The 27,960-nt window shown below is 36.3% G+C and overlaps 1 protein-coding gene across 2 annotated transcripts in view; it reads left to right on the forward strand.

The window, feature by feature from the left end:
- PIBF1 (progesterone immunomodulatory binding factor 1) overlaps positions 1–27,960 on the forward strand; it is a 200,726-nt gene that overhangs the window by 27,750 nt on the left and 145,016 nt on the right. For both annotated transcript variants that reach the window (XM_030311936.1, XM_030311945.1), the window contains exons 6-9: positions 10,687–10,823; positions 16,699–16,807; positions 17,063–17,244; positions 18,391–18,516. In XM_030311936.1, the coding sequence (XP_030167796.1) occupies positions 10,687–10,823; positions 16,699–16,807; positions 17,063–17,244; positions 18,391–18,516 (554 nt within the window). The remainder of the gene's footprint in view (positions 1–10,686; positions 10,824–16,698; positions 16,808–17,062; positions 17,245–18,390; positions 18,517–27,960) is intronic.

Consider the following 27,960-nt stretch of genomic DNA (forward strand, 5'->3'; position numbering starts at 1 on the left):
CATTATTTGAAGCTCTTATAAATTAATAGGAAAAAGACAAGCCCAAAGGAACATAGGCCAAGACTATGAATAGGCATTTCACAAAATGCAAATTCAAATAGCCAGATGCTCGAACTAGGTAGCAGTGGGGGAAATAAAATTAAAGTATCAGTGAGAACTCAGGTGGGCAAAAATGTAAAAGACCTAATAATATGTGTACCTTTTTCTAAAGGAAAAAGATAAACATGTTGCTGGTGGAAAAGTGAACTGCTACATGCATTCTTTGGAAAGAAATCTAGCAATATCAATTAAAATGGAACATGAGCATCCTTCAACATAGTAACCTCACTACTGAGACTAGGTCCCACAGGGTGAAGTACTAGTGCAAAAGGATATTTGTATAAGGAGATTTATTGCAGCACTGTTTCTGGCAACAAGCGCTGAAAGGGGAAAGGAGGGACTGGAAACAAAATAAATGCCCATGAATACAATAGCAAGGAAGTGGTTACAAAAAACCATGGTACAGGCTATACCATAGAATATTGTGCAGGAATTTGTTAGAATGAACTGGAGAATCAGTAATTTAGGATTTTCACAAGGTAAATGCTAAGTGACTAAACCTGGATACAAAATATTCAACACTTTTTTTTTTAAGCTTTATTTATTAATTTGGTAGAGAGAGAGCAAGTGGTGGAGGGCAGAGAGAGAGAGAGAGAGAGAGAGAGAGAGAGAGAGAAGACCCCAAGCAGTCTCTGTGCTGTCAATGCAGAGCCGGATGGGGGCAGAGCCCGATGGGGGTGTGGATCAGGACTTGATCTCCCCAACCATCTGTGAGATTATGACCAGAGGCAAAAATCAAGAGTCTGGTGGGACAGATACTTAACTGACTGAGCCATCCAGGTGCCCCACTTTTTTTTTTTTCTTTTGATCAGGAAACTAATAACCAGCAACGCCTCCTTCCTCTGAGCATCCACACGAGTGAGTATATGAACTCATGGAGAAGTATATGAAGGAAAATAGAGAAAAACACAAGTTACATGGAATGTAGGGCAAAGAGGAAAGAAAGAGATAAAAAATTATAAAAATAGGGCACCTGGGTAGCTCGGTCAATTAAGTGTCTGACTTTTTTTTTTTTTTTTTTTTCAACGTTTATTTATTTTTTTGGGACAGAGAGAGACAGAGCATGAACGGGGGAGGGGCAGAGAGAGAGGGAGACACAGAATCGGAAACAGGCTCCAGGCTCTGAGCCATCAGCCCAGAGCCTGACGCGGGGCTCGAACCCACGGACCGCGAGATCGTGACCTGGCTGAAGTCGGACGCTTAACCGACTGCGCCACCCAGGCGCCCCGTTTAAGTGTCTGACTCTTGATTCTGCTTCGGTCATGATCTCACAGTTGTGGGATTGAGCTGCTCATCGGGCTCCAAGCTAATCCCAAAGCCTGCTTGGGATTCTCTCACTTCTGCTCTCTGCCTTTCCACTATTCATGCACACACTCACATCCTCTCTCTCCTCCCTGGCTCTCTCAAAACAAATAAACATTAAAAAAATAAAACTATTAGATTTTATATCCTGCGACTTTGCTGAATTTGTGGATCAGTTCTAGCAGTTTTTTGGTGGAGTCTTTTGGGTTTTCCACATAGAGTATCGTATCGTCTGCAAAGAGTGGAAGTTAGACTCCTTGTCGTCTCCAAAGAATGGAAGTTTGACTTCTCCTTGCCGACTTGAATGCCTTTTATTTCTTTGTGTTGTCTGATTGCTGAGGCTAGGACTTCCAACACTATGCTGAATAACAGTGGTGAGAGTGGACATCCTTGTCATGTACCTGGCCTTAGGGGGAAAGCCCTCAGTTTTTCCCCATTGAGGATGATATTAGCGTTGGGTCATTCATATATGGCTCTTATGATCTCGAGGTATGTTCCTTCTATCCCTACTTTCTTGAAGATTTTTGTCAAGAAAGGATGCTGTATTTTGTCAAATGCTTTCTCTGCATATTAGAGGATCATGTGGTTCTTATCCTTTCTTTTATTAATGTGATGTATCACACTGATTGATTTGCAGATATCGAACAAGCACTGCATCCCAGGAACAAATCCCACTTGATCATGGTAAATAATTCTTTCAATGTACCATTGGATCCAGTTTGCTAGTATTTTGTTGAGAATTTTTGCAACCATGTTCACCAGGGAATTTGGTCTGTAGTTCTCCTCTTTAGTGGGGTCTTTGTCTGGTTTTGGAATCAAGTAATGCTGGCCTTATAGAATGAGTTTGGAAGTTTTCCTTTCATTTCTGTTTTTTGAAGAGCTTCAAAAGAATAGGTTTTAACTCTTCTTTAAATATTTGGTAGAGTTCCCCTGGAAAGCCATCCAGTCTTGGACTCTTGTTTTTTGGAAGATATTTGATTACTGATTCAACTTCTTTACTGGTTATAGGTCTGGTCAAATTTTCTATTTCTTCCTGTTACAGTTTTGGTAGTTCATATGTTTCTAGGAATTTGTCCATTTCTTCCATATTGCCTGGTTTGTTGGCATATAATTGCTCATAATATTATCTTACTATTGTTTGTATTTCTGTGGTGTTGGTTGTGATTTCTCCTCTTTTATCATGATTTTATTTATTTGAGTCCTTTTCTTTTTGATGAGTCTAGCTAAGGGTTCATCAATTTTGTTAATTTTTTCAAAGAACTAGCTCCTGTTCTATTGACTTTTTTTAAATTTCAATATCATTGATTTCTGCTCTAATCTTTATTATTTCCCTTCTTCTGCTGGTTTTGGTCTTTATTTGCTGTTCTTTTTCCAGCTCTTTTAGGTGTTAAGGTTAGGTTGTGTATTTGACATTTGAGACTCCTTCTTTAGGAAGACCTGGATTGCTATATTTTACTTCCCTCTTATACTTCACACCTTTGCTACATCCCAGAGGTTTGGGGCTGTCGTGTTTTCATTTTCATTGGGTTCCATTTACTTTGTAATTTCCTCTTTAATTTCTTGGCTAACCCATTCATTCTTCAGCAGGATGTTCTTTAATCTCCAAGTATTTATGGTCTTTCCAAATTTTTTATTGTTGATTTTGAGTTTCATAGCATTGTCTGATCTCATAGCAAGGTATGATCTTGATCATTTTGTACTGCGTTCATACTTTTAATGCTTATCTAAATCCCTTGAAAGGCATTGAAAACCATACTTTCTTAAATTGATATACTTACATTCTTGGAATAATCAGTGAGATTTGAAAGATAATTTAGCAAATTGGTCTCATTTAAAATGTTAGGATTTAAATTTGTTTGATTCAATCATATTTGGGTCAATATCTACTGAAAAAAAACAGTATTTCAAATTTCTTTCAGTAGTTTGCTGAATAAAATGTAAGCTATAAAAATTGCTTCCCAACACAACATATTGTTCAGCAGTGGAGGGTTCTGCTAGATCCATGAGCTAGTTGGGAGTAATAGTAATATAACGTGTCCTACGGTAGTAGGCACATGAAAATTAATGAACCACTAAATGTGTTAGTGTACTCACTCTGTGGAGGCAGCAGTTAAGATTCAGAGAAACTGACTCGCTAGAAAAGTCCAGTGCAGACAGATTTGAACCCATATCTCTTTATCCGAATCTAACCTCCACCGCACTTGAAGTTACCTTTCGTCATTCCTCTAAATTTTTAAATTTTTCCTTTAGAAAAGCTTAAGCTTTCATGTTTGAATTCACATTTACTGGCTGAAATAGATATTATTAAAAATTATCATTTATTATCATTTATTTAAAAATATCATATATTATCATGTAAAACAAAAAAAATCATTAAATCTTCTTGTTTTCTTTTTAACGCACGGTAGACTTTTAATACTTCAGTTTTGTCTTTTTTAAGACTTTAGAAGGAGTAAAAAAAATGTGTAAATAATATATTTCTTGAGGATCATAGCAACAACAAATAGTAGTCTCTGGTCAAAAACAGACACTTACTTAAAGGTCAGTCTATAGCAGTCAAAGGTTAATTAGGTTTCTTGTTCTTTTCCATATTTAGTTGCTTGGAGTAGATTATAGATAATGTGAAACTTGTGAGAATTCTGAGGAATGAATTCTCATTTTCCCAGAATGGCTAACCATACCATTTCTTCTCATTCATTAAACTGCTTTCCAGTGTAAACGGCTTCTGATTTGAACCATTGACCTTAAGGTAAATGTCACCATATCACCTTTCCAATTTCCTTAACTGCCCTATCTCCCCACAGGCAGGAGATCACCTCATTTATTAAAGATTTATTTTGACACATAGGTTACCACTCTCTTCTCAGTTTAAGTGGTGTGAAAGACAAAAGATTTAAATGATGCTTAGAAATTCATTATACCTAAAGTAATTGGCTTTTGGTTTACACAGCAGCTTGACTGTTTAAAATGTGCCTATTTAATTGCATCTTTGAATACTTTTTAACTTTTTCTAGAAAACATTTAGATTTGATGTTATTTTGTCAAATGGTTCTTATTATGTATTTAAGACATGAGTGTAGTAATTGTTTTAAAGGAAGGGAGTCCAAAATTAACTGATTTATGCATATGCCATATTTGAACCCATAAAATTTGCAATCAAAGTGCTTTCAACACCCTAGATTTGAACAGTAAATAATAATATTAACTTCCAACAATGGTTTTATAGTTTCTAGAGAATTGATTCTTCAAAAACCAGAAACTTGAAATTAAAAGCATGAAGTATGTATGAATTTGAGAACATAGATTCTAGTTCAGCCTCTCCTAGCCCTGGAATCCTGGACACATCTTCTAACCCCTCTAGGCTTTAATATTCTTATCTTGAAAATAAGATTGTAGTAGATTATCTCCAGGCTATCTTTCATCTCTGAAATTCTGTAAATCTAAAATGCTTAGCTGCTGTGGGACACCTGGGTGGCTCAGTCAGTTAAACGTCCAATTTCGGTCATGATCTCACAGTTCGTGAGTTTGAGCCCCCCATTGAACTCTGTGCTGACAGCCCAGAGCCTGGAGCCTGCTTTGGATTCTGTGTGTGTGTCTCTCTCTGCTTCTCCCCAACTCGTGCTCTCTCTCTCTCTGTCTCTCAAAAATAAATAAACATTAAAAAAAATAATAGGGGCGCCTGGGTGGCGCAGTCGGTTAAGCGTCCGCCTTCAGCCGGGTCACAATCTCGCGGTCCGTGAGTTCGAGCCCCGCGTCGGGCTCTGGGCTGATGGCTCAGAGCCTGGAGCCTGTTTCCGATTCTGTGTCTCCCTCTCTCTCTGCCCCTCCCCTGTTCATGCTCTCTCTCTGTCCCAAAAATAAATAAACGTTGAAAAAAAAAATTAAAAAAATAAAAAAATAATAAAATGCTTGGGGCGCCTAGGTGGCTCAGTCGATTGAGCGTCCAACTTCGGCTCAGGTCATGATCTCACAGTCTGTGAGTTTGAGCTTCACGTCAGGCTCTGTGCTGACAGCTCAGAGCCTTATAGAGCCTGCTTCGGATTCTGTGTCTTCCTCTCTCTCTGCCCCTCCCCTGCTCATCCTCTGTCTCTCTCTCTCAAAAATAAATAAACATTAAAAAATAAATAAAAAATTAAAAAATAATAAAATGCTTAGCTGCTGTTTTTGGAAAGGGCATCTCATTATAAATTTGAAAGTTCTAATAGTTGATAAATTTGCCAAAACATTATATAATATAACATTTTCAGTTTCTAATGTCAAACAAACTGTAGAGAGATACATAGAGTAAAAAAAAGTGAGTCTCTTCACTACCCACTTTCATCCTGCTCATGCCACTTTGATGTGATTATCACATCTCATGCTTTCCATTCCTGTTTTTCAGGCACCCTTGAAGAACTTCTCCCCAGTTAACATTTTCCTGTTTGAAGCCTCTTATTTCACCTAAAAAAAAATTGTTTTAATGTTTACTTATTTTTGAGAGAGAGAGAGAGAAATAGAGACAGAGTATGAGCAGAGGAGGGACAGAGACAGAGAGGGAGACACAGAATCTGAAGCAGGCTCCAGGCTCTGAGCTGTCAGCACAGAGCCCGATGCGGGGCTCGGACCCACGAACTGTGAGATCATAACCTGAGCTGAAGTCAGACACTCAACTGACTGAGCCACCCAAGTGCCCCTGTTTCACTTTTTAAATGTGTGTAACCTACATAAAAAAAGTCTTAATTGAATTTTTACAAAATGAATACATCCACCACCCAAATCAAGAATAAAAGCTCCTTTTGTGCTGTCTCAAAATTCTGCATATATGTTGCATAGATATTATTGTTTCAGACGGTGTGTTTTATTTGCAGATTTATGATAGTATTCTGTAATTTCAGTTGGAAAACTGATAACGTATTAAATACTTAACTTTTAAAGTCATTTTTTCTACATCTGAAACTATTTTAAATGCTAGTGATACATGGTCCATTTATATTTCAACATTAGTTCCTTTTGCGAACATTTCTAGTATAACTACTATGAAAGGTTACTTGGTGTACAGAGATAAAGCAGGTCTTCAAGGAAACCCACGTCTTAGGTGGGTGTGAGGAAGGATGAGGGTTATAGGAAAGAGAAGAAAACATGCAATTACAATAACATTTACTTTTTTCAGTCTGGAGATAGCCTTCTATTATTTCCTCATATGAAATATAGAAGAGGAAAAAGATAACATTAATCCTGGCAGTCAAAATCAGTTCCATTTTAGATATGTAGAAACCTGTCAAACAGTTTAAATCTTCTCAGTGACTTGGACTGTTCTTATTTTTCCCATATAACTTTTTTTTTTTATTATAAAAGGAAATTGAGACACTGTTAACTGGTTTGCTGTAACATGGAAATTCTCTCTTAGGGTTTGATGACTGGAAATTTTATGTGTGCCCCTTTATGTTTGAAAATATTGTTTACTTCTTTTGCTTTAGTCACTTCAGTGTCCTCTTTTGCTCCTTTCCACAGACATTAATTGCAAACTCTAGTATAATAGGCAGAGTACTAGGTACTAGGATTATGGAAAACCTCCTTAAATTTTTTCTTATGATGTAGAAGGCAAGTAATGGCTGCTCATAGCACATATGATAGGGTTTCTGACAGAAAGAACCAGGTGCTATGGAAAAATATAAGACAAACATCAAACTCAGATTTGGGGCTTGAGTCTTCCCAAATAAGTTGATGTTGAGTTCAAAACAGGGAAGGATGTATAGGGATGATACAAAGTAATTTTCCCTATTCTCTTTAACCTTCACCTGGAAGTTGTACACAGTCATAGCGTGTAATACCCTTTATTTCTGTGAATACTCCCTCAGGTGCCTTCTGCTCTTTGTCCTCTGGCCACCCTTTAAATGTTCCTATTCCTCCAGGATTCTGTTTGGTCTTTGTGCAGTTTTTAAAGTTGAGCTATCAGTTTGGCTCGAATCTCTCTGGAAGCCAAAGTAAAATTGAAGTACTATATTAATTTATAGTTAATGATTATATACTATTTTTAGCCACTTTTGTAAGCACTATAGATGTATTACTTGATATAGTCAACACTCTGTGAGGTAGATGAGGACTCTGAACATGAGAGGTAAACCTGCCCAAAGTCTTAACTGCAGGTAATTCAGTTCTAGACATGTGAATTCTGGAGCTTGCCTTCCCAACTGTCATACTATACACTGTTCCACAGCAGCTACATGATTAATAGCATTTAGAAGGATAAAGCATTCTTCAGGGGAACTGAAGTATCTTCTGGGACTTAGGCCTAAAATGATGTATGTGATAATCCGTAGGGGATATGATAGAGTATCTTCAGTTATGATCCTATCATAAATACTATAGTAACATTCCAGTCTTAGGAGGAGCTTCTCAGTATAAGAACATAATATTATACCAAAACAAAACACACACCATGATAGTTTTTCCATAATGCATTTCTCAGACAGCCCTTGGATAGAAATTTGGGAGCTAACATTTCAAAGTTATGTTTAATAGTTTGAAAAGGACAAAAGCAGAGTATCTTACTCATCTTTGTGTGTACAGAGCCTCATCTAGGAATAGTCATATAGAAATAATTCAGTCAGTATTTGTGGAATGAATGTGGCCATGCTTACCTGGTCTGCTACTAAAGAATCACTTGGAACAGGATGCATTAATCATGACAGGTTCTGGGGGTGGAGTTGACAGTCGCTGGCAAGATCTGATAAGTTCAAAGGGCAGAAATAAGGAGGAACTCTGTCTCTGTGTTTTGTTTTTCCTCTCATTTCCATATTCATGTATTTCCTAATTTATTCAAAAGCGTTCATTTGATTTTTCCTGTATACTAAATGCCTTGTAAAGTGATGGCGATCCAGTGGTGAATAAGACAAAGCCCTGCCCTTAAGACATTTACGCTCTGGTGAGGTACATAGAAAACTAATCTGATGCTACAGTGCAGTTGGTGCTCTGGAGGTGGCAAATAAAAGTTCAGATAATATGCAGCTATTTAGGCAGTGAGAACAGGTTAAAGGAAGCATGCCATGTTACAAACTTCAGCTCTTCATTAGGGTTGGAGGGTGATAGGTGAATATGAGAAATGATGAGATAGGAGGTTTGTGGTAAGCCAGGCTAGGTTGTGGTTTTTGATGATGTTCCCTTCTAATAACCGCTCTCCTATAGCGGTCTGGTGGGTGAAAGGAAGATTGACACAGAAGAACTTTCCAAGTGCCACAAAATTCCTTCTTTTGCTGAATACCACCACTGAAACTGCATGACTAATCTCTTCAGTAACTATTTTTCACTGTAGATACTGGATCTTCAGGTGTCTCTTCATCTATAAGTTGTGAGCTCTTCAAGAACAGCAGCTGTGTTTTATTTGTTTCTGGGTCTTTAGTGTCTAATGGTTACTCAAACAAAAAACAGCCATTTAACATTGGTAGTCATTTTATGTGTTATTCTAGTAACCAAAGCAGTTGCCCTATTTTTTTCTATGAAAACTAGAGCTCAAGTTTTAAATAAACAAACTTGCAACCTACTCTGTCAGTTTAAGATAATTTGTCTTCAAGTAGGGGAAATAAATACTACACAGAAGAATTGAAAAAAAATTTTTTTTAGTTTTTTTTTAATGTTTATTTATTTTCGAGAGACAGAGCATGAACGGGGGAGGGGCAGAGTGAGAGGGAGACTGAATCTGAAGCAGGCTCCATGCTCTGAGCTATCTGCACAGAGCCTGATGCGGGGCTCGAACTCACAAGCTGTGAGATCATGACCTGAGCTGAAGTGGGACGCTCAGTTGACTGAGCCACCCAGGCGCCCCTGAAATTTTTTTTGTAATTGCAAGGACATTCACAGCATAACAGAAGAATTCATTAAAGAATTTGGTCAACTAAAGCGGGAGGCATCACAATCCAGTCTTTAGCCTCTACCACAAAGCTGTAATCACCAAGACAGCATGGTATTGGCACAAAAACAGACACATAGACCAATGGAATAGAATAGAAACCCCAGAATTAGACCCACAAAAGTATGGCCAACTAATCTTTGACAAAGCAGGAAAGAATATCCAATGGAAAAAAGACAGTCTCTTTAACAAATGGTGCTGAGAGAACTAGACAGCAACATGCAGAAGAATGAAACTAGAGCACTTTCTTACACCTTTCACAAAAAAACTCAAAATGGATAAAGGACCTGAATGTGAGACAGGAAACCATCAAAACCCTAGAGGAGAAAGCAGGAAAAATAAACCCCTCTGACCTCAGCCGCGGCAATTTCTTACTTGACACATCCGCAAAGGCAAGGGAATTAAAAGCAAAAATGAACTATTGGGACCTCATGAATATAAAAGCTTCTGCACTGCAAAGGAAACAATCAACAACACTAAAAGGCAACCAACAGAATGGGAAAAGATATTTGCAAATGACATATCAGACAAAAGGCTAGTATCTAAAATCTATAAAGAGCTCACCAAACTCCACACCCAAAAAACAATAATCCAGTGAAGAAATGGACAGAAAACATGAATAGACACTTCTTTAAAGAAGACATCTGGAAGGCCAAAAGGCACATGAGAAGATGCTCAGTGTCGCTCCTCATCAGGGAAATACAAATCAAAACCACACTCAGATATCACCTCACGCCAGAGTGGCTAAAATGAACACATCAGGAGACTATAGATGCTGGCAAGCATGTGGAGAAACAGGAACCCTCTTGCACTGTTGGTGGGAATGCAAACTGGTGCAACCGCTCTGGAAAACAGTGTGGAGGTTCCTCAAAAAATTAAAAATAGATCTACCTTATGACCCAGCAGTAACACTGCTAGGAATTTACCCAAGGGGTACAGGAGTGCTGATGCATAGGGGCACCTGTACCCCAATGTAATACTACATGCCAATGAGAAAGAATGAAATATGGCCTTTTGTAGCAACGTGGATGGAACTGGGGAGTGTTATGCTAAGTGAAATAAGTCATACAGAGAAAGACAGATACCGTATGTTTTCACTCTTATGTGGATCCTGAGAAACTTAACAGAAGACCATGGGGGAGGGGAAGGAAATTTTAAAAAAAGAGGTTAGAGAGGGAGGGAGCCAAAACATAAGAGACTCTTAAAAACTGAGAACAAACTGAGGGTTGATGGGGGGTGGGAAGGAGGGGAGGGTGGGTGATGGGTATTGAGGAGGGCATCTGTTGGGATGAGCACTGGGTTGTATAGAAACCAATTTGACAATAAATTTCATATTAAAAAAAAAGAATTTGGTCAACTATGTTTAGCTTGAAATGTTTTATTATTGTTTTGATTTACAGACTTATGAGGAAGATCGAAGAAATTATTCTGAACTTCAAATTAGATGTCAACGTTTGGCCTTAGAATTAGCTGACACAAAACAGTTAATTCAGCAAGGGGACTACCGTCAAGAAAACTATGGTAAAGTCAAAAGTAAGTAGTTAAAATGGCTACAGTAGTTCTTTTGTGTGTGTGCGTGTGTGTGTGTGTGTGTGTGTGTGTGTGTGTGTATGCATCAAAGTCACCTGAATTGTTATCATCAACATTGTTAATTCCACTTTGTACCTTACTCTTTTTCTGGGTCCCTAGTTTTGAATTTTCCAGAATGTCATAGTTGGAATCATACAATATGGGGCCTTTTAAGACTGACTTCTTTCACTCAGTGATATACATTTAAGTTTCCTCTAGGTCTTTTCATGGCTTGATAGCTCATTTCTTTTTGGTGAGTGATATTTCATTGTCTGGATGTACCACAGTTTATACATCCATTCACCTACTAAAGGACATCTTGGTTAGATTCAAGTTTCGTCAGTTATATCTAAGTCGGCTGTAAACATCCACATCAGGTTTTTGTATGGACATAAGTTTTCAACTCCTTTGGGTAAATACCAAGTAGCACAATTGTATGGTAAGTGTATTTTTAGTTTCGGGGCACCTGGGTGGCTCAGTCGGTTGAGTGTCCGACTTCAGCTCAGGTCATGATCTCATGGTTCGTGGACTCAAGCCATGGGTCAGGCTCTGTGCTGACAGCTCAGAGCCTGGAGCCTGCTTCAGATTCTGTGTCTCCCTCTCTGTCCCTCCCCCACTTGCACTCTGTCTCCCTCTCCCTCTCTTTCAAAAATAAACATTAAAAAAAAAAAGTATTTTTAGTTTTGTAAGAAACCACTAAACTTTTTGTCCCAAAGTGGCTCTACCATTTTGCGTTCCACCAGAGGTGAATGAGAGTTCCTGTTGTTCTATGTCTTTGCCAGTATTTGGCATTCTGCATTTTGACCATTCTAATAGGTATTTAGGGGTATCTCACTGTTGTTTTATTTTGCGTTTTTCTGATGACATTTGTTGTGGAACATCGTTTCATGTGCTTATTTGCAATCTGTATCTTCTTTGATAAGGTGTCTATTAAGGTTTTGGCCCATTTTCTAATTGGGTTGTTTGTTTTCTCACTGTTGAGTTCTAAGAGTTCTTTGTATTTTGGATAACAGTACTCATCAGGTATGCCTTTAGCAAATATTTTCTCTCATTCTATGGCTTGTCTTTTCATTGTCTTGACGTATACCTTATTCTGCATTGCACAAAAAGTATGTGGTTTTGGCAGTTTGTTGGATTTAGATTGTATTTTTATATCCACTTTTATTTTATTTGGAAGTTGCTGCTGTCTTTTAAAATGTAATGTCTTAGAAGATAGAGACCCAGTGAAGTCCCATGTGTGTAAATATTTTTGAAATCTCACTTGATGATTATTTTTGTTTATGGAACCAATTTAAATACTTCAGTTTTATCTGAAGTTTTTTTAACTATTCCTTTCTGACAAAGGACATATATACCTTCAAAAGATAAAACTTTTCTTGAGAATATTTGCCAGTGCTACTAAGTAGCTATAGCAGAGAATTTTCCTTTTACTGGAATATACTTTTCTGTTGTTTGTACATTAATGAGCCACTACTTAGCTATATGTCCCTAGGTACATCTGTTATCATTCTAAACCAAAGTTTTGTCATCCATGAGATGGTGTTGATACTAGTAACTGTACCATAAAAGCAAGATCAAGTAAAGGAATATTTATGCAAATATTTATAGATAGAGACATTATTCTAATTGTTCACTGCTGTCTGTACCTGCACCCAAAATGATTCTTGAAATATAGTAGTCACTTAATATTTATTAAACAAATGGACACTTTAAAAATTACATAGCAACATAAATAAATTTCAAAGATCAGATTGGTATTCCTACTTCCAGCATGACTGACATGCTGCGTGTATTATTATGTATGGATAAATGTTAAAATATGGTAATTATTGGAGCTTGAAATCAGTGGCTCTTGAATAAAGCTGGATTTTGAAAGAATCATTTCAAAAGTAAGTAGATTGTGATGGTAAGATAATACTTTGATTTGGTGTTTTGATGTACTCTCTGCCACTGTAAAACTGTAGCAGTAATAGATAAAACATGAAAAGAGAAAACTAAAAAGCCAAGTCATCAGAATAATCAGAGTGGCCATGAATTTGAAGGATAAATGAACAAAGATGAGTCATGATAATTATTGGTAATTGTTGAAGCCAGGTGATGAGAGCAAGGGAGTTCATTATATCATATCTATTTATATATATGTTTTACTTTCTGTAATAAAAACCTAGGAAGGAAAAACATAGCCCTCATCAAAAATATGATAAACATCTTTATGTGCTAGAAATGGAACCGAAAAACAAACAAGCAAGAGGGGCTCAAACTGTGAACTCTTCAGTTCGTTCAATAGGGTGAAGAGATTAAAGAAATGTTCTGATTACAAAAATATAAGAAAAACGGGGTGGGGGGGAATCACTCTTGTGTCCCTGATAAATTCTTACACATGTGCAAAAGGAAACCGGCATGTGGATGTTAATTATAATTAGATTAAAAATTCAGATGCTTTTCAGTAGCAGAATGGGAAATCAGTTATGATTTATTTCTATAATGTAATTCAATGTAGCAGTTAAAATCATTAAACTAGATCTGGTTGTATCTATATGGACAAGTCAAACGGAATATATTTTAAAAAGTGTATCCCTTTTTTTTTTAATTTTTAAGTTAAAAAAAAATTTTAAGTTTATTTATTGGGGGGGGGTGGGGGGGGGAGAGAGAAAGAGAGTCCCAAGCAGACTCCATGCTGTCAGTGCAGAGCCCAATGTGGTGCTCAAACTCACAAACCATGAGATTGTGATCCAAGCCCAAACCAAGAGTCTGATGTCTAACTGATTGAGCCACCCAGGCGCCCTAAATTTTTTTATTTTAAAAAGATGTGTCCACCTTTTTTTTTTAAAGCAATTTCTTACTTTCTGGCATAACATAATTTTCTCAGGTTTATTTTCTAATTTCATTGCCTCAGACCTTCCTCTATGAGTCCTGGTTCCTTTTAGTGAGAAATACTATTTAGAAATTAAGATTTGGGTGCTGGTCATTGATACATTGGTCATTGTTCCTAAGCCCTTTCAGTAAAGAGGTGATTAGAGAGGGAGTTGGGAGGATGGCTTAACACTGTACAGATAAAATCATACCAATACCTCTAATTCCAATTCAGTACCATAGTAGCTAATTGAAGGGGCTTCAACTGTCCAAATATGGTACAACTTGAGTATCAAAATGAATATTAACAGTAATGAATTATAATTTGTTGACTAGAATAAGAATCCTGAGTGCATGCTAATAATAAGAGTTTTTACAGTGGAATGCCAACCAATAAATTATATGCATATTATAACTACCATTTTGTAACCTCATACTATTTGATTCAGAATCATCAGTGGAAGCTAAAACCATTGGGTAAAAGTATATTCAGGAGCAAAATATATATTCTCAAAGTATGTTTCCCACAGATTACTTACTAATCGCAGAGGGCAAAAAAGTACTTTTATATTTGAGTACTTTGGCAGATACCACTTTAAACAGGTGACTAAGGTTATTTTCACCAGTCATAGGACATAATGACATCATGGCTGCTTTGTGTACTAAGGCTTTATGTACTCTATGTGACATACTGAGGACACATTATCACAGGTGTAGTGTTTCGGCCCTAAATGCTTAACCTGAATCTAATTACAGGGAAACATCAGACAAATGAAAATTGAGTGACATAAAACAACTGGCCAAATAAACTTTCTCTGTCTTTTACAACGTTGACTAAGGAACTGCTCAGGGTTAAAGGATACCAAAGATACATGACATCCAAATGCAATGTATGATAATCCATTGGATCCTATACAGGGAAATTGCCAATTGGGACAATTGACAAAATTGGAAAATGGATTATATTAGATATTGTATTAGGGCTAATTATACTGGGATTATATCAAAGAATTTTTTTAATCTTAGAAAATCCACACCAAATTATTCAGGGATAAAGGGATTTAATGTCTGCATATACCTCTTAAATAGTTAAGGGGAAAAATTGCACATGTGTCTGCGTGTCTGCGTGTATAGTGATGTATATGTGTATATGCATGTATCTATATTCATTCACATATATGAACAATAGGGAGAGAATAAATATGACAAAGTAATACTCAGTAAATATTACAAAGTAAATATGACAAAATGTTAACATTTGGTGAGTAAGAGTTTTTTGTTTTTTTGTTTTTTAAGTTTATTTATTTTGAAAGAGAGCAAGCAGGGGAGGGACAGAGAGAGGAGGAGAGAGAATCCCAAGCAGGATCTGCAGTGTCAGAGCCCAACACAGGACTCAAACTCACAAACCCTTGACATCGTGACCTGAGCTGAAATCAAGAGCCCAATGCTTAATAGACTGAGCCACCCAAGCACCCTGAGTAAAAGTATTAAAAAAACAATATGGAGACACTAAATTTATCGTTGTGTCTAGGGGATGATAAAGGAACAGTGAGGAATATGTAGGACTTTAAGTTTACCATAGTGTCTTATCTTTTCAAAAAGCAAAATAAAACTTTAATGCAAATGGAGACCAATGTTAACTGTTTTCAACTGTGGATAGTGAGGTCATGGATGTTTTGCTATATCGTGTTTTGTACTCATTTTTTACACTGAAAAATCATAGCAAAGGAAGCATGATCATTACCATGTGAGAATACAAACATTTGCTGTAAAGGCACAAAACACTTAACGTATACCAAAATATTGATACTATCAGTCATCTTTAGTGAGTTTATGGATGATTGTTATTTTATAACTTGTGCTTTGCTCACTTTTCTTCAATAAACATGACTTTGTTAACCAAAAGAACAGTATCTTTCTAAACCAGTTTTGAAAATCTGATGAAAAACAAAAAACAATTTTTAACATCCATCTGCATGGAAATACCAGGTGGGTAGATGAAATCTGTGAAGTACAAAGGAACTGATTTTGACTAGAGAAGATAAATTGAGTTAGGAAGTCTTTATTTCTGCTTACTTTTTAAGATGCCTGTTGTAGGTTTGTTCTAATTCTTGGTTTCACTGTTTGGGGTCAAGAGCTTGTCTGCAAATGGAAATTAGAATCTCTGGGCAATCTTAAACAATTTGTGAATGAAATAGTCACAAGAATCCCTCCTTTTGTATCTGCTATGCAATCTGAGTGATGAATTAGGGGCTTTTTGATGCTAACTGAACTGAAAGCCTAGAGCCACGTATAAATTATTTAAAAGTTTGGCTTCAAGATAAGATTAATGATGATTAGTGAAAAGATACCACGGTGTACCTTAGAAGGTATTCTTATGTATTTTACTGGGTAGTATAGTTTACATATTTATTTTTTAAAGATAACAAATTTACATTTATATATATGAACAGTCTTAAAACCTTGCTTTGAAAAGCAGACACTTTATTGTTCACAAAATGACACTAAAGCCCCACTGCTGGTATTTCTCTTTGGTTTCCTGAAACATAAATCAGTCCTTTTTTTTGTTTTTTTGTTGTTGTTGTTTTTTTTGGGTTTTGGGGTTTTTTTTTTTTTTTTTTTTTTTTTTTTCTTTTTTTTTTTTTTTTTTTTTTTTTGAGAGAGAGAGAGCACGCACAAGTGAGGGAGGGGCAGAGAGAGACAGAGAGAGAGAGAGAAAGAAGCAGGGCTTACCTGAAGTGGGGCTCGTGCTCACCCAAAGTAGAGCTTGTGTTCACCCGAAGCAGGGCACAAGCACACCCAATGAGGGGTTCGACTCAGGAATCATGATGTGAGATCATGACATGAGCCCAAGTCAGATGCTTAACAACTGAGCCACCACCCAGTGCCCCCAGCCCATTTTAAATGTTGATTATAAAATTGGATAAAATGTACCTATGTATTTGAATTTTATTTTAGTAAAAATAAATAAGTGTATTTGAATTTTATAGTGAGCGCGATGCCCTTGAACAGGAAATAATTGAGTTAAGGAGAAAACATGAAATACTTGAAGCCTCTCACATAACTCAAGCTAAAGAAAGAAATGAATTATCAAAAGAGGTAAGCTCATAGAGTCATGTGTATTTTATCATACGGTGATTGTGGGCACAGCCCAGGGCAGAATTGTGGGAGGGACATTTTTCCTTTTTGATGTAGTTAACAGAAAAAGGGACTTCAGTAGCTCTGTTTGAATGGGAAATTGCAAAGTAAAAATTAGCTTTTTATGTGAAAGCATAAGTGAAAGAAAATATTACAGTAAACGCTGAAAGTAAGACGAAGTTGCTCTGAACACTGTCTGTCTCTGCACATATGTAGGTAACCACCTTACAACAAACTGTTACTTTACTGCAAAAGGATAAAGAGTATCTCAGTCGCCAAAACATGGAGCTTAGTGTTCGCTGTGCCCATGAAGAGGATCGCCTTGAAAGACTTCAGGCTCAACTTGAAGAAACCAAAAAGGCTAGAGAAGAGATGTATGAAAAATATGTAACATCCAGGCAAGATTTACATTATTTTTCACATAAATAGATACAAATTAGCACCATTTTCTCTGAGGGAACTCTTAGCTTTGGGGAAGAATAGTGATTTTTTTTTTTAATTATATTGGACTATATTAAAATAACAGTTCATTTTGTTTCCTTTTAATAATTCTTATTCTAGTTGACTTTTTCTTAAGACATAGTTTTATTTTTTTTCCAATAGTGAAAAGACTACTTCTTTTGGGTCGGTGTATATATGCTATAATTTTTTTTGTTGTTGTTATGACATAACCTTTTTGTCTACAACTAAGATCTCTATGTAAGTGTTTTTTGAAAGAAAAGATGTAAGTATCTTTGTGAAAGGATCTTTTGAAAACAGTCTAATTGTGCAGAGCCTAAGCTGACCTTCTCCTGACTATGTGAAACCTAAGAAGAATGAAGGGACGGCATCGCATACATGCTCTGGAATCAGACTCCTGCATTTTGATCCTGTCTTCTCTCTTCAACTAGATGTATAAGCTATTAGAGTTATAGTGTATATATAGTATATATAGTACATATACATGTATGTATGTGTGTGTATGTATGTGTGTGTTATATATATGTATATAGTTATAGTCCTTATAATCCTTGAGATACTTATTTTTATCAGCACATCCAAAACTAAAACAAATTTAAAATTTAATCCTTTAAAACTTCACACATTCATAACTTTTTCCCTAGTGTGGAATTTTTCATGTGTTTGTGCTCCTGCTAATGGCCTAGGTAATGCTTTGACTTTGCTCAGAAATCACAGTGGTTGTGGTTGTTGTGCTTTAGAAGGAAAGGTTTTACAGTCAATTAGAGTCATTTTTGTTTTGTTTTTAATTTTGTCTCTCAACATGTACAACATCAGATTATTTTTAAATCAAGGGCATTCCATATACATCAGTTTTCAGGTCTTTAGCCATATGCATTAAAAACTATTAATATGATATTTTTAAGGATGAGCACATTTTATATAGTAATTAAGCCTTTGAGGCAATATATCTAACAACTATGTTTTTCAGATAACATTGTATATAGAACTTACTTGACATAAGATAATAAATCTAACACGAAGCGTAAAAGTACATTTCTTTTACAGAAACAAAATTCATGGATATTATCTTTGACTCCTTGCAGAGACCATTATAAAACAGAATATGAAAATAAACTACATGATGAACTGGAACAAATCAGATTGAAAACTAATCAAGAAATTGATCAACTTCGAAGTGCCTCTCGGGAAATGTATGAACGGGAAAACAGGTATAAAAGAAGTAGGAAATTATTTCTCTTTGAAGCTTATTAAACTATTTCTATGACATCAAATCTAAATAAAATGGAACATTAAAGTTCTAAGGTCTTTGGTAACTACCTCAGAAGAGGGTTTATCGGACCTTAAGTTAAGCCTCTTTACTCAGGTATTCCCATTATCTCTTCATTATCTTGGGAACTTGTCTTTTTGCCTTTAAGGGTTCATATTGAGGACAGAGATGAAAAGGGAATAAGAGATGCCAGTAGTTCTTCCCATAACATGCCAATGATTTCTGCAAGAAATTTTTTAAAACTGGAATAATATATGAAATTTACATATGCTTCATTATCTGCTGGCCCTGACAGATATATTAAATAATCTTGAAGATGAATAATTTTTATTCATTGTAATCACTTTTAGATTAATATATACGGTTCCCTTAGTCAGTGATTGGCAGTATTAGGGTGAAATAAATGCTACTTATTTCAACAGTAGTTTGTTTTTTTTTTTCACCATCATTATACTTCATTATACTATCACTATACTATACTATATTATATTATACTATGATTATACTTCATATGGCTCTTGAAAGTTTATATTTTAGTGGGGAAATTGTTTTGAAATTGACTTGTCTCATACTAGTTTATCAGCACTGATTTGAGTGTATGATATTTTGAAGTTTGCCAACAAGCAAGACTTTAAATCAGACTTAATTCTATAATTATCACTGTAACATGTTGTTCTACTAGGAGTATAGTAGCAAAAACTTTGAGGGTTCCTCCCCTCAATTCCAGGCAAAAAAAGCTGGAATTTTACCTACTCTGTTAATGTAGTTGGCCTCTACTAGGGAAAATCTGTAAGAACTACATGTGCAGAATTAGCCTTTGGGTAGAAAACCCAAAGATAACTTTTTAAATTGCTGTTAAATTGTCATTTTAATAAAACAGATTGAGAGAGATTTTTATGATAATGTTGAAATCATTTCGAGCAGTTAAATAATTGGACAACCTCTTGCAAAAAAATGAAACTGGACCACTATCTTACACCACACATAAAAATTCGTTCAAAATAGATTAAAGACTTGAATGTGAGACCTGAAACCATAAACCTCCTAGAAGAAAACATAGGCAGTAAGCTCCTCAACACCAATCTTGACAATGATTTTTTGAATCTGACAACAAAAGCAAAAAATGGTTTTCCAGTTTTCCCAACACCATTTACTGAAAAGGCTCCTTTATTTCTGGGCTTTCCATTCTGTTCCATTTATCTATGTGTCTGTTTTTATGCCAGTACCATACTATTTTGATTATGTTCATTTTGTAATATAATTTGAAATCAGGGAACATGATGCCTTCAACCTTGTTCTTCTTTCTCAAGATTGCTGTGGCTATTGGGGGATTTTTGTGGTTCTGTACAAATTTTAGGATTTTTGTTCTAGTTTAGTGAAAAATGCCATTAGAATTTTTATAGGGATTGCGTTGAATCTATAGCTTGTTTTTGGGTAGTGTGGACACTTTCCCAATCATTCTAATCCATGAGCATGGAGTATCTTTTGATGTTTGTGTGTTTATTCAGTCAGTCAAAGAGGATATAAACTATATTTTTTAAATGTACATTTAGTAATTACAAATTAATACCTGTTTAACCACCATCCAAATCAAGAGTCAGTGTCAGCACCACAAAAATGTCTTTGAGACCCTTTCTGCTTAACTCCTTCCTTCCATAAAGGTAACTACTATTCTGATTTTTATACTAATAACTTTCTTGCTTTTTCTTGTACTTTTATTATCTAAATTACCAGTAAATATATATGTCTGAGAAATATAGTTTAGTTATCATATTATATTAGTGTCACATAAAGGGATCATGCTGTATGTATTCTTTTGTGGCTATATGTGATTCTTCATGTAACCTTTTTTAAGATCCATATGCTGTTGCATTTAGCTGTTCATGGTCATAACTAAAGTATGCCATTTTTATGAATTCATGCTTAGGACAACAAGGACATTAGGAGATTAGAGAGAGATGCATACAGAGAGATTAAAGAATGTCAAAACAAATTCTTCCATCTTTTTCAAAATTTTGGTTAGTCCCAGCCCTGTATTGGGTAAAAAGTTTCCTCTACCTTGTGGTCACTTGCTGGTAGGGTTCAAAATGCAGACCAAAAGAAGAGATATAAGCCTATATACCAAGGTTGATGTTAGAAAAGTTTACATTTGAGCTCTCCCAGCACTGTATTCACTTATTTAGCAAACATTTGTTGAGATCCACCATATGCCATAGATACATCAGGGACCTCTGTCTTCATGAAGTTGGTTTTCTAATAGACATAAAGACAGTAGAGAAACAATAATTATAAGTATGATGATAATGGAGAAATGACAACACAGGATGAGACTATATAGAATCAGGGAAGATGTCACGGCAGAAGAAATACCCATGCTGATACCTGCATGATGACTAAGTGTAAGATGCGGGTTAGGGAAGGGAAAGGAATTGGGCAATGAATGTTCAGCATGTATAAAACCTGGAGATTAGACAATATGAAGCTTTTTGAACAAACTGAAAATAATTCCATATGACTTGAGTGTAGACTGAGTTCTAAGAGTTAAAACAGAAGAGGGAAACAGAGGTCCAGATCATGTATTTGGATCATTGTCTAAGTAAGACCAATGGGGAACAATGGAAAGATTTTAAGAATATGCATTATATGATCCAATTTTATATAAAAAAGAGATTTCTCTGCAATGTGGAGAGAGTAGAGAAGTAAGTATATGACCACAGACATAAAGGCCACTTTTTGAGGTTGGTTCTGCTACCAGAATGAGAAATGATAGAACGGGATTATAGCAATAGAGATGGAGAGTAATGGGCCAGATTGAAAACATTTCTGGGAGGCAGAACCAACAGGATTCAGTGACTAGATCGGATTAGGGAGTGAGATGTTAAGTATGTCATCAAGTTTCTGGATTGGGTAGCTAATGTGGATGGTGATGCAATTTTTAAATATTAGGGGAAAAATAAGGCTTTAATAGGAAAACAAGGTAAATTTAGTTTTATTTTTTTAGAGTTTTTGTGTAATATAGGGGCGCCTGGGTGGCTCAGTCCGTTGAGCGGCCGACTTCGGCTCAGGTCATGATCTTGCGGTCCGTGAGTTCTAGCCCCGCGTCGGGCTCTGTGCTGACAGCTCAGAGCCTGGAGCCTGCTTCATATTTTGTGTCTCCCTCTCTCTGACCCTCCCCTGTTCATGCTCTGTCTCCCTGTCTCAAAAATAAATAAACGTTAAAAAAAAAAATTTTTTTTTTTAAATAAAAAAAAATAAAGTTTTTGTGTAATAAAACAGAAAAATTGACTGTATAAGGTTCTGAATCTCAAGAGAAGGGTCTGGGCATGAGATAGACCTGTGGCATAGGTGATATTATTTCTGCTTTATACATAAGTCTTTTAGTCCTGTGACTCAATTCTGTTACAGATTTTATAGGCTTTTATTGACTGACTTATTAACCTTAAAATATATGGGATTGTTTCTTTGATAACATGCATAATTATTTCCAGATAACCCACATAGCACATAAACTTTGGTATTACAATCATTTTGAGAATTTCCTGATTTCTCAGTTTTTGTTCTTTTTAAAAATCCTTTAAAATGCATGGCAACATAGATTTAGACAAGTTAGCCCTTATTCTCTAGGATGCTTGATACAGGTAGGTTGGGAAATAGCTGACAGAACTATTTGTAGAAGCATGGAAACAAAAAGCAGGTTTCCTTTTCCCCAATATTGTTCTGCCTCCATATCCACATCAAAATGGATACCACCTAACCAGGAAATTCCTGGGATCCCGGCCTCTGCCCTGGAAGCCTGGGCAGCCACTGTACCCAGAATGACCCCATGGATATTGAAACCACAGTGGGCATTTGCCACCAGGTGGCGCCAGACTGCAGCCCAGATCCAAATGGATTTGAATTGCACAAGGACCCCTAGCTGTAGGGCTCACCTTTGTCATTTTTTTAACCTCACAGTAATCCAACTTTGTATTTTATATGGCTGAATCTTTTTGAATCACAGTTTGTTCATTATGGCAGGATTTAACTGTACTTAGAGCTTATGTCTCACTAGTCTTCATAAAGTAAAAATAAATTATAAATTATTTCCTTCGAAATCTCATAGTAGGAGTTAAAACAGACGAAGTACTTACACTTGCATGTTTGTACTTAGTCTTTTTACCTCTCCCCCCATATACATTTTTAGAAGAAAATTAAATAAGATTAAAGAAATATTTTATGGCCTTGGTTCTTTTCTATGCATTGGGGATATTAAGAGAGTGCCTTTTATTTTCTCCTCTTAGATGTGTAAGAGAAAGATGGAACACATGCCAGCTGATCTTGGCATCTATCCCTGCAGTCATACCAGTTGTGAAGTGAAGGGGAAGAGAGCACAAGAGACAAAGACTTAAGAAAAGGCAGAAATAAGCAAAGAAAGAACTTGGGTATTTGGATACATCAAAAGTACTGTAGTTGGGATTATAACGTGTATGTATATATGCTTTGCTCAGTCTGGGAGTTAGGCTTCTTGTCTTCTTCTGTTGCTTTAAAATCTAGTTTGCCGCTGTGGGAAATAGTGAAATTCACTCTGGTGGTGAGATTCTTCTATAAATAACTTCTTGCTTAGTAGGTATTTTGTGACTGAAATGTACAGACCCTCTTATACATTTGGAAGAAAAGCTTTATTCCTGAACAGGGAGTATATTATGGAAAAGATTTGGATCAAAAGACTAAACTTAAATTCTGGCTCTGCCAGTAAATCTGCTTAATATCCCTGAAGTTTAATTTACTCTTTTAAAAATGAGCTAATAGTACTGTTTCACAGAGTGATCTGTAAGGTCTGAATGAGATAATGTATATGAAGAGTACATTATAAATTATAAAGCTATGTATAAGTAGTACTTATTCTGATACCTTTTATCTGTAGGCAGTATTTTAAGTTTTTTTCTTTTATCGATTTGTTGACAGTATTAAAATGAAGATCGTATAAAAGTCACTGATAACATTATGAAATTATTATCATTAAAAGGCACTACTATAAAGTATGTAATGAATCTTAAGTATTGGGGCACCTGGGTGGCTCCGTTGGTTAAGCGTTCGACTTCAGCTCAGGTCATGATCTTGTGGTCTGTGAGTTCAAGCCCATCTCGGGCTCCTGGGAGCTTCGGATTCTGTTTCCCTCTCTCTCTGCCCCTCCCCACTCATATTTCTCTTCTCCCCTCTCTCCTCTCCCTCTCTCTCTCTCCTCTCTCCCTCTCTCTCTCAAAAATAAACATTAAAAAAAATAAATTAAAAAAATCTTAAGTATTGCTCTCCATAGCATTGAACCATTTCCTTTTTATAATGACATGATACAGACATGCAGGTCTGCATGCCCTTTGTTTCAGTCTAAATTTCTACATAAAATGCTAACTTATTTGTTCCTAATTAATACTATGAGGTAACAAAAAGGAAATAAATTCAGCTGATTAAGTTTTTCCAAAAGTAAAACTACCTTGACCTAAGGTGGTCTCATTATTGTGAACCCAGAAAGAACTATTCTCATAGTGATCCTGTAAAAAAGAGAATGAGTTTGTTACAAGTATTTTATTACGCTTTTGAAAAAGTCAAACCAGTACGGAAAGGGAGATCAAAATATGCTTTTAAATGTGACAGTATTGTTTTAGTGATTTTATTTTCCCACCACATCAGTAAAATCCATCTTGATCGGAATTTATCGTCTTCCAAAAGTACTCAAGAAGAAACTTAATGACATAACTTGAAGTTTGTGTCAAATCTTGGAGTGATATTAAATATCTTCAATCTAAGTTTATTTACAAAGGTTAGTTGAATATATATAATGCATTAGAATAGATGATCGAGGGGCCCCTTGGTGGCTCAGTCAGTTAAGCATCTGATTTGGGTTCAAGTCATGATCTCACAGTTCGTAGGTTCAAGCCCCACATCGAGCTCTGTGCTGACAGCTCACAGCCTGGATGCTTCAGATTCTGTGTCTCCCTCTCTCTCTGCCCCTCCCCCACTTGCACTCTCTCTCTCTCTCTCTCTGTCTCTCAAAAATAAATAAATGTTAACAAAAAATTTTTAAAAAGAATAGATGAATCTGAACCAGTATATGCAGGCTCCATTCATCATTTTAAAAGTGTATGTCCTCAATTGGTGCTTCAACAAACTTCTTTTGTTTCTGTCTGACCAGGTGTCTGAATAATTTTTTAAGCTCTTAGATGGAAAAACTTAAGAATATTCAGCGTGTCTTTAGTTAGATTATTCTGGAAGTACATGGCTTTACAGATAACTCAGGATCTTCTCAAAGAGTTACAAATGAAATTTTATTGTTAGCTATATTTTAACTATTTTTTTATGCCTATAAGTGATTACCATATGTGTTCACTGCTTAATTAATAATATTTAATTATTTCAAGGTGTACAGGGTGTTCCAGAGATGAAGTAAGGTGAGTTCAGGTTATGCAAGAACTTAAATATAACTATTGTGTATATATAGCTCATAGGGTAGCAAGGGAGGTAGTAACATTCAGGATAGGGTGAGGTTTTTAAAGCCCTGATGTTAATAGGGAATTCTTGGAAATTTTATAGAAAAAGAGTAATGTGATATATTCATTTTTTGTAACTAGTTACGGTGCGGGAGGATTATAATTGAAGAGGCCCCAGAGGCAGGGAGATTGGTTAACAGACTATTGCAAAGCTTAAGTGAAGCTGAGAAATGGAAGGAGAGAATACAAGCTGATTTTAAATAGTATTTGGGTGAAAGAATTGACACCACCTGATGACGGACAGGAAGTGGACATCAGACATGACTTCATCTTTCTACTTTGCCGGTCTCAGAGAGATGGGTGGTCAGGCACAGCTAGTAACCCAAGGTTTCAGACAAGATTTGGAAAGGAGAATAACCATTCCTGATCTTTCACAGGTACAGCAGCTCTAACCAAGCCTAAAAGTATTTGTGTGAGATGACATTTAGTACCAGAAATTTTTCTCTGTTGCATCCCAGATGTCACTCCCCTCAGCCCTAAAGTGCAAGAAGGGCATTAAACTGCTGAAACCCCTCCAGCAGTCTTCTCTGTTTCTGCAGGATACCCTTGTATATATTGTCATTTTCTTTTTATACAATAAAAAAACCTTGAGAAGCATAAACCCTAATTATTATTCTCTAAATGAATATCTTCATAACTTTTTAAAAATTTTTTTTAACATTTGTTTATTTTTGAGAGACAGAGACAGAGCATGAGCATGAGCAGGGAGAGGCAGAGAGAGAAGGAGACACAGGATCTGAAGCAGGCTCCAGGCTCTGAGCTGTCAGCACAGAGCCTGACCCATGGCTTGAGTCCACAAACCATGAGATCATGATCTGAGCTAAAGTCAGACACTTAACCAGCTGAGCTGCCCCATCTTCATAATTTTTAATGTAGCCTTTCATATTTAGATAACATACCAACTAACTACTATTTATGGGGTGCCTATTACATATCAAGCGTTGTACTCAACACACTATATACATTGTGGAGAGAATTAAATGGGACATTTTATGAGGTTGTAGGTACTAGTATCCCTGTTTTGGAAATGAGGAAACAGACACAGTGAGTGTGATTTGCCTATGATTACAGACTATTTAAATGGTAAAACTAGATACATCTGATTCTACAGTGCAATGCAGATTCCCATGTTACTGGTCAAGGCTATAAAAACTGATAAAAGATCTCTAGCAAAATGGTAATTTTGGCGGTAATTTATTTGAGAAAGAAATTTGTTTTTTTAAGAGAGTTTCAAACCCCACTTTATACTGCAGGGCTGAGTGTGAATCATTAGAACTTCATAAAGGCATTTATAATTTTGAAAATTAGTAAATAGGCCTTTATTTTTCCATAAAATAGTATGATTTTTTTTACAGAATCTATCTCTCTTTACTACTTACCTAAAGCCCACCTCCACTTGTAACAAGAGCATGTTCTCCTGCTCAAAGACACAGCTCCAACAATTATCTCCTTTGAAGAAAGGAAAAGGTTTCCTTTTCTACCAACTATTCCCAACTATTGTTACTAACAAACATTATTTCTCCCATCTTTAAAAAAAAACTTACTTTTTAATTGCCACTTCCTCCTGTAGCCACTGGCTCATTTCTTTGTTTCCCTTTGTAACCAAATACCTGCAGTTTTATATATTCATTCTTTACCCTTGTTTAGAAAAAAATCTGTTACCAAGGGGGCACCTGGGTGGCTCAGTCGTTTAAGTGTCTGACTCTTGATCTCAGTTCAGGTCTTGGTCTCAAAGTTGTGAGTTCAAGCCCCGTATTGGGCTCCATGCTGGGTGTGAAGGCTACTTTAAAAAAAAAAAAAAAAAAAAAAAATCTATTACCAAGCTTTTGCTTCCCTGTGCCACTCTAACAAAGCCATTCTTATCAAAAACTCCGGAGACCTTCATGTTGCCGAAAATCTAGTTGTCACGTTCTCAGTTCCTATCTTACTTGACCTGTCAGCAATATTTAATACAGTTGACTACTCCTCACTCTTGGAAACATATCTTTGACTTTCAAGATAACTACACTTTGATTTTGCCCCTTTCTTACTGGCTATACCTACTCACTCTCTTTTCTGGTCCTCTTCATCTCTTGTCATCTTTTGCAGCTAGCTGCCTTCATGGCATTTCTATTTGTTTATCTGGTAAGCATTTTAAATTTAATATGTGCAAAAAAAAAAAATATGTGCAAAAGCACACTTCTGTCCCTCCAACCCTGCTCTACCTTTAGACTGCCCCAGATCAGTTACAGATAACTCATTTCCTCTTGCTCAGAGCAAAAATTTTGAAGTCATCAACCTCTTCTCTTTCTTCACATTCTGTCTTCTATTCATCAGCAAATGCTTTTAGTTGTGTCTTCAAAATTTATGATTCTCTTATCATCTCACAGACACCATCTTGATCCAAGCTACCATTATCTCTTGTCAGAATTACTGCAAGATTTTCTTAAGTGGCCCCCCAGCTTCCTTCCTTGCCCTCACAGGTCTGTTCTCAGTGCAGTTCCTGTTAAACTGTAAATCAAATTGAATTATTGTTCAACTGAAAAGGTTCCCCATCCAAATGAGTACAAGTTTAAATGATTATCATGCCCTGGGATACTGTGTGATCAGTTCCCAGTTATCCGTCCTCATCTTACTACTCTATTCTCGTCCCTTGTTTACTCACACTGCTCCTGTTCCCTTAACCCATAGGCAGGCTCCTCAGGTCCCTTGTGTTTACAGTTTCCACTGCTTAACCTTCCACTCCTGGGTATTCTAGAGCCTTGTTTCCTTACTTTCTCCATGTCTTTAGATGTTACCTGCTTTCTGATGTCTGTCTTGACCACCCTGTAGAAAATTGTGGAATTCCTCATCCTTCCACACCTCCTGCCCACTAGCCCCTT

This window comes from Lynx canadensis, chromosome A1, assembly GCF_007474595.2.
Source record: "Lynx canadensis isolate LIC74 chromosome A1, mLynCan4.pri.v2, whole genome shotgun sequence".
NCBI classification, from domain to species: Eukaryota; Metazoa; Chordata; class Mammalia; order Carnivora; family Felidae; genus Lynx; species Lynx canadensis.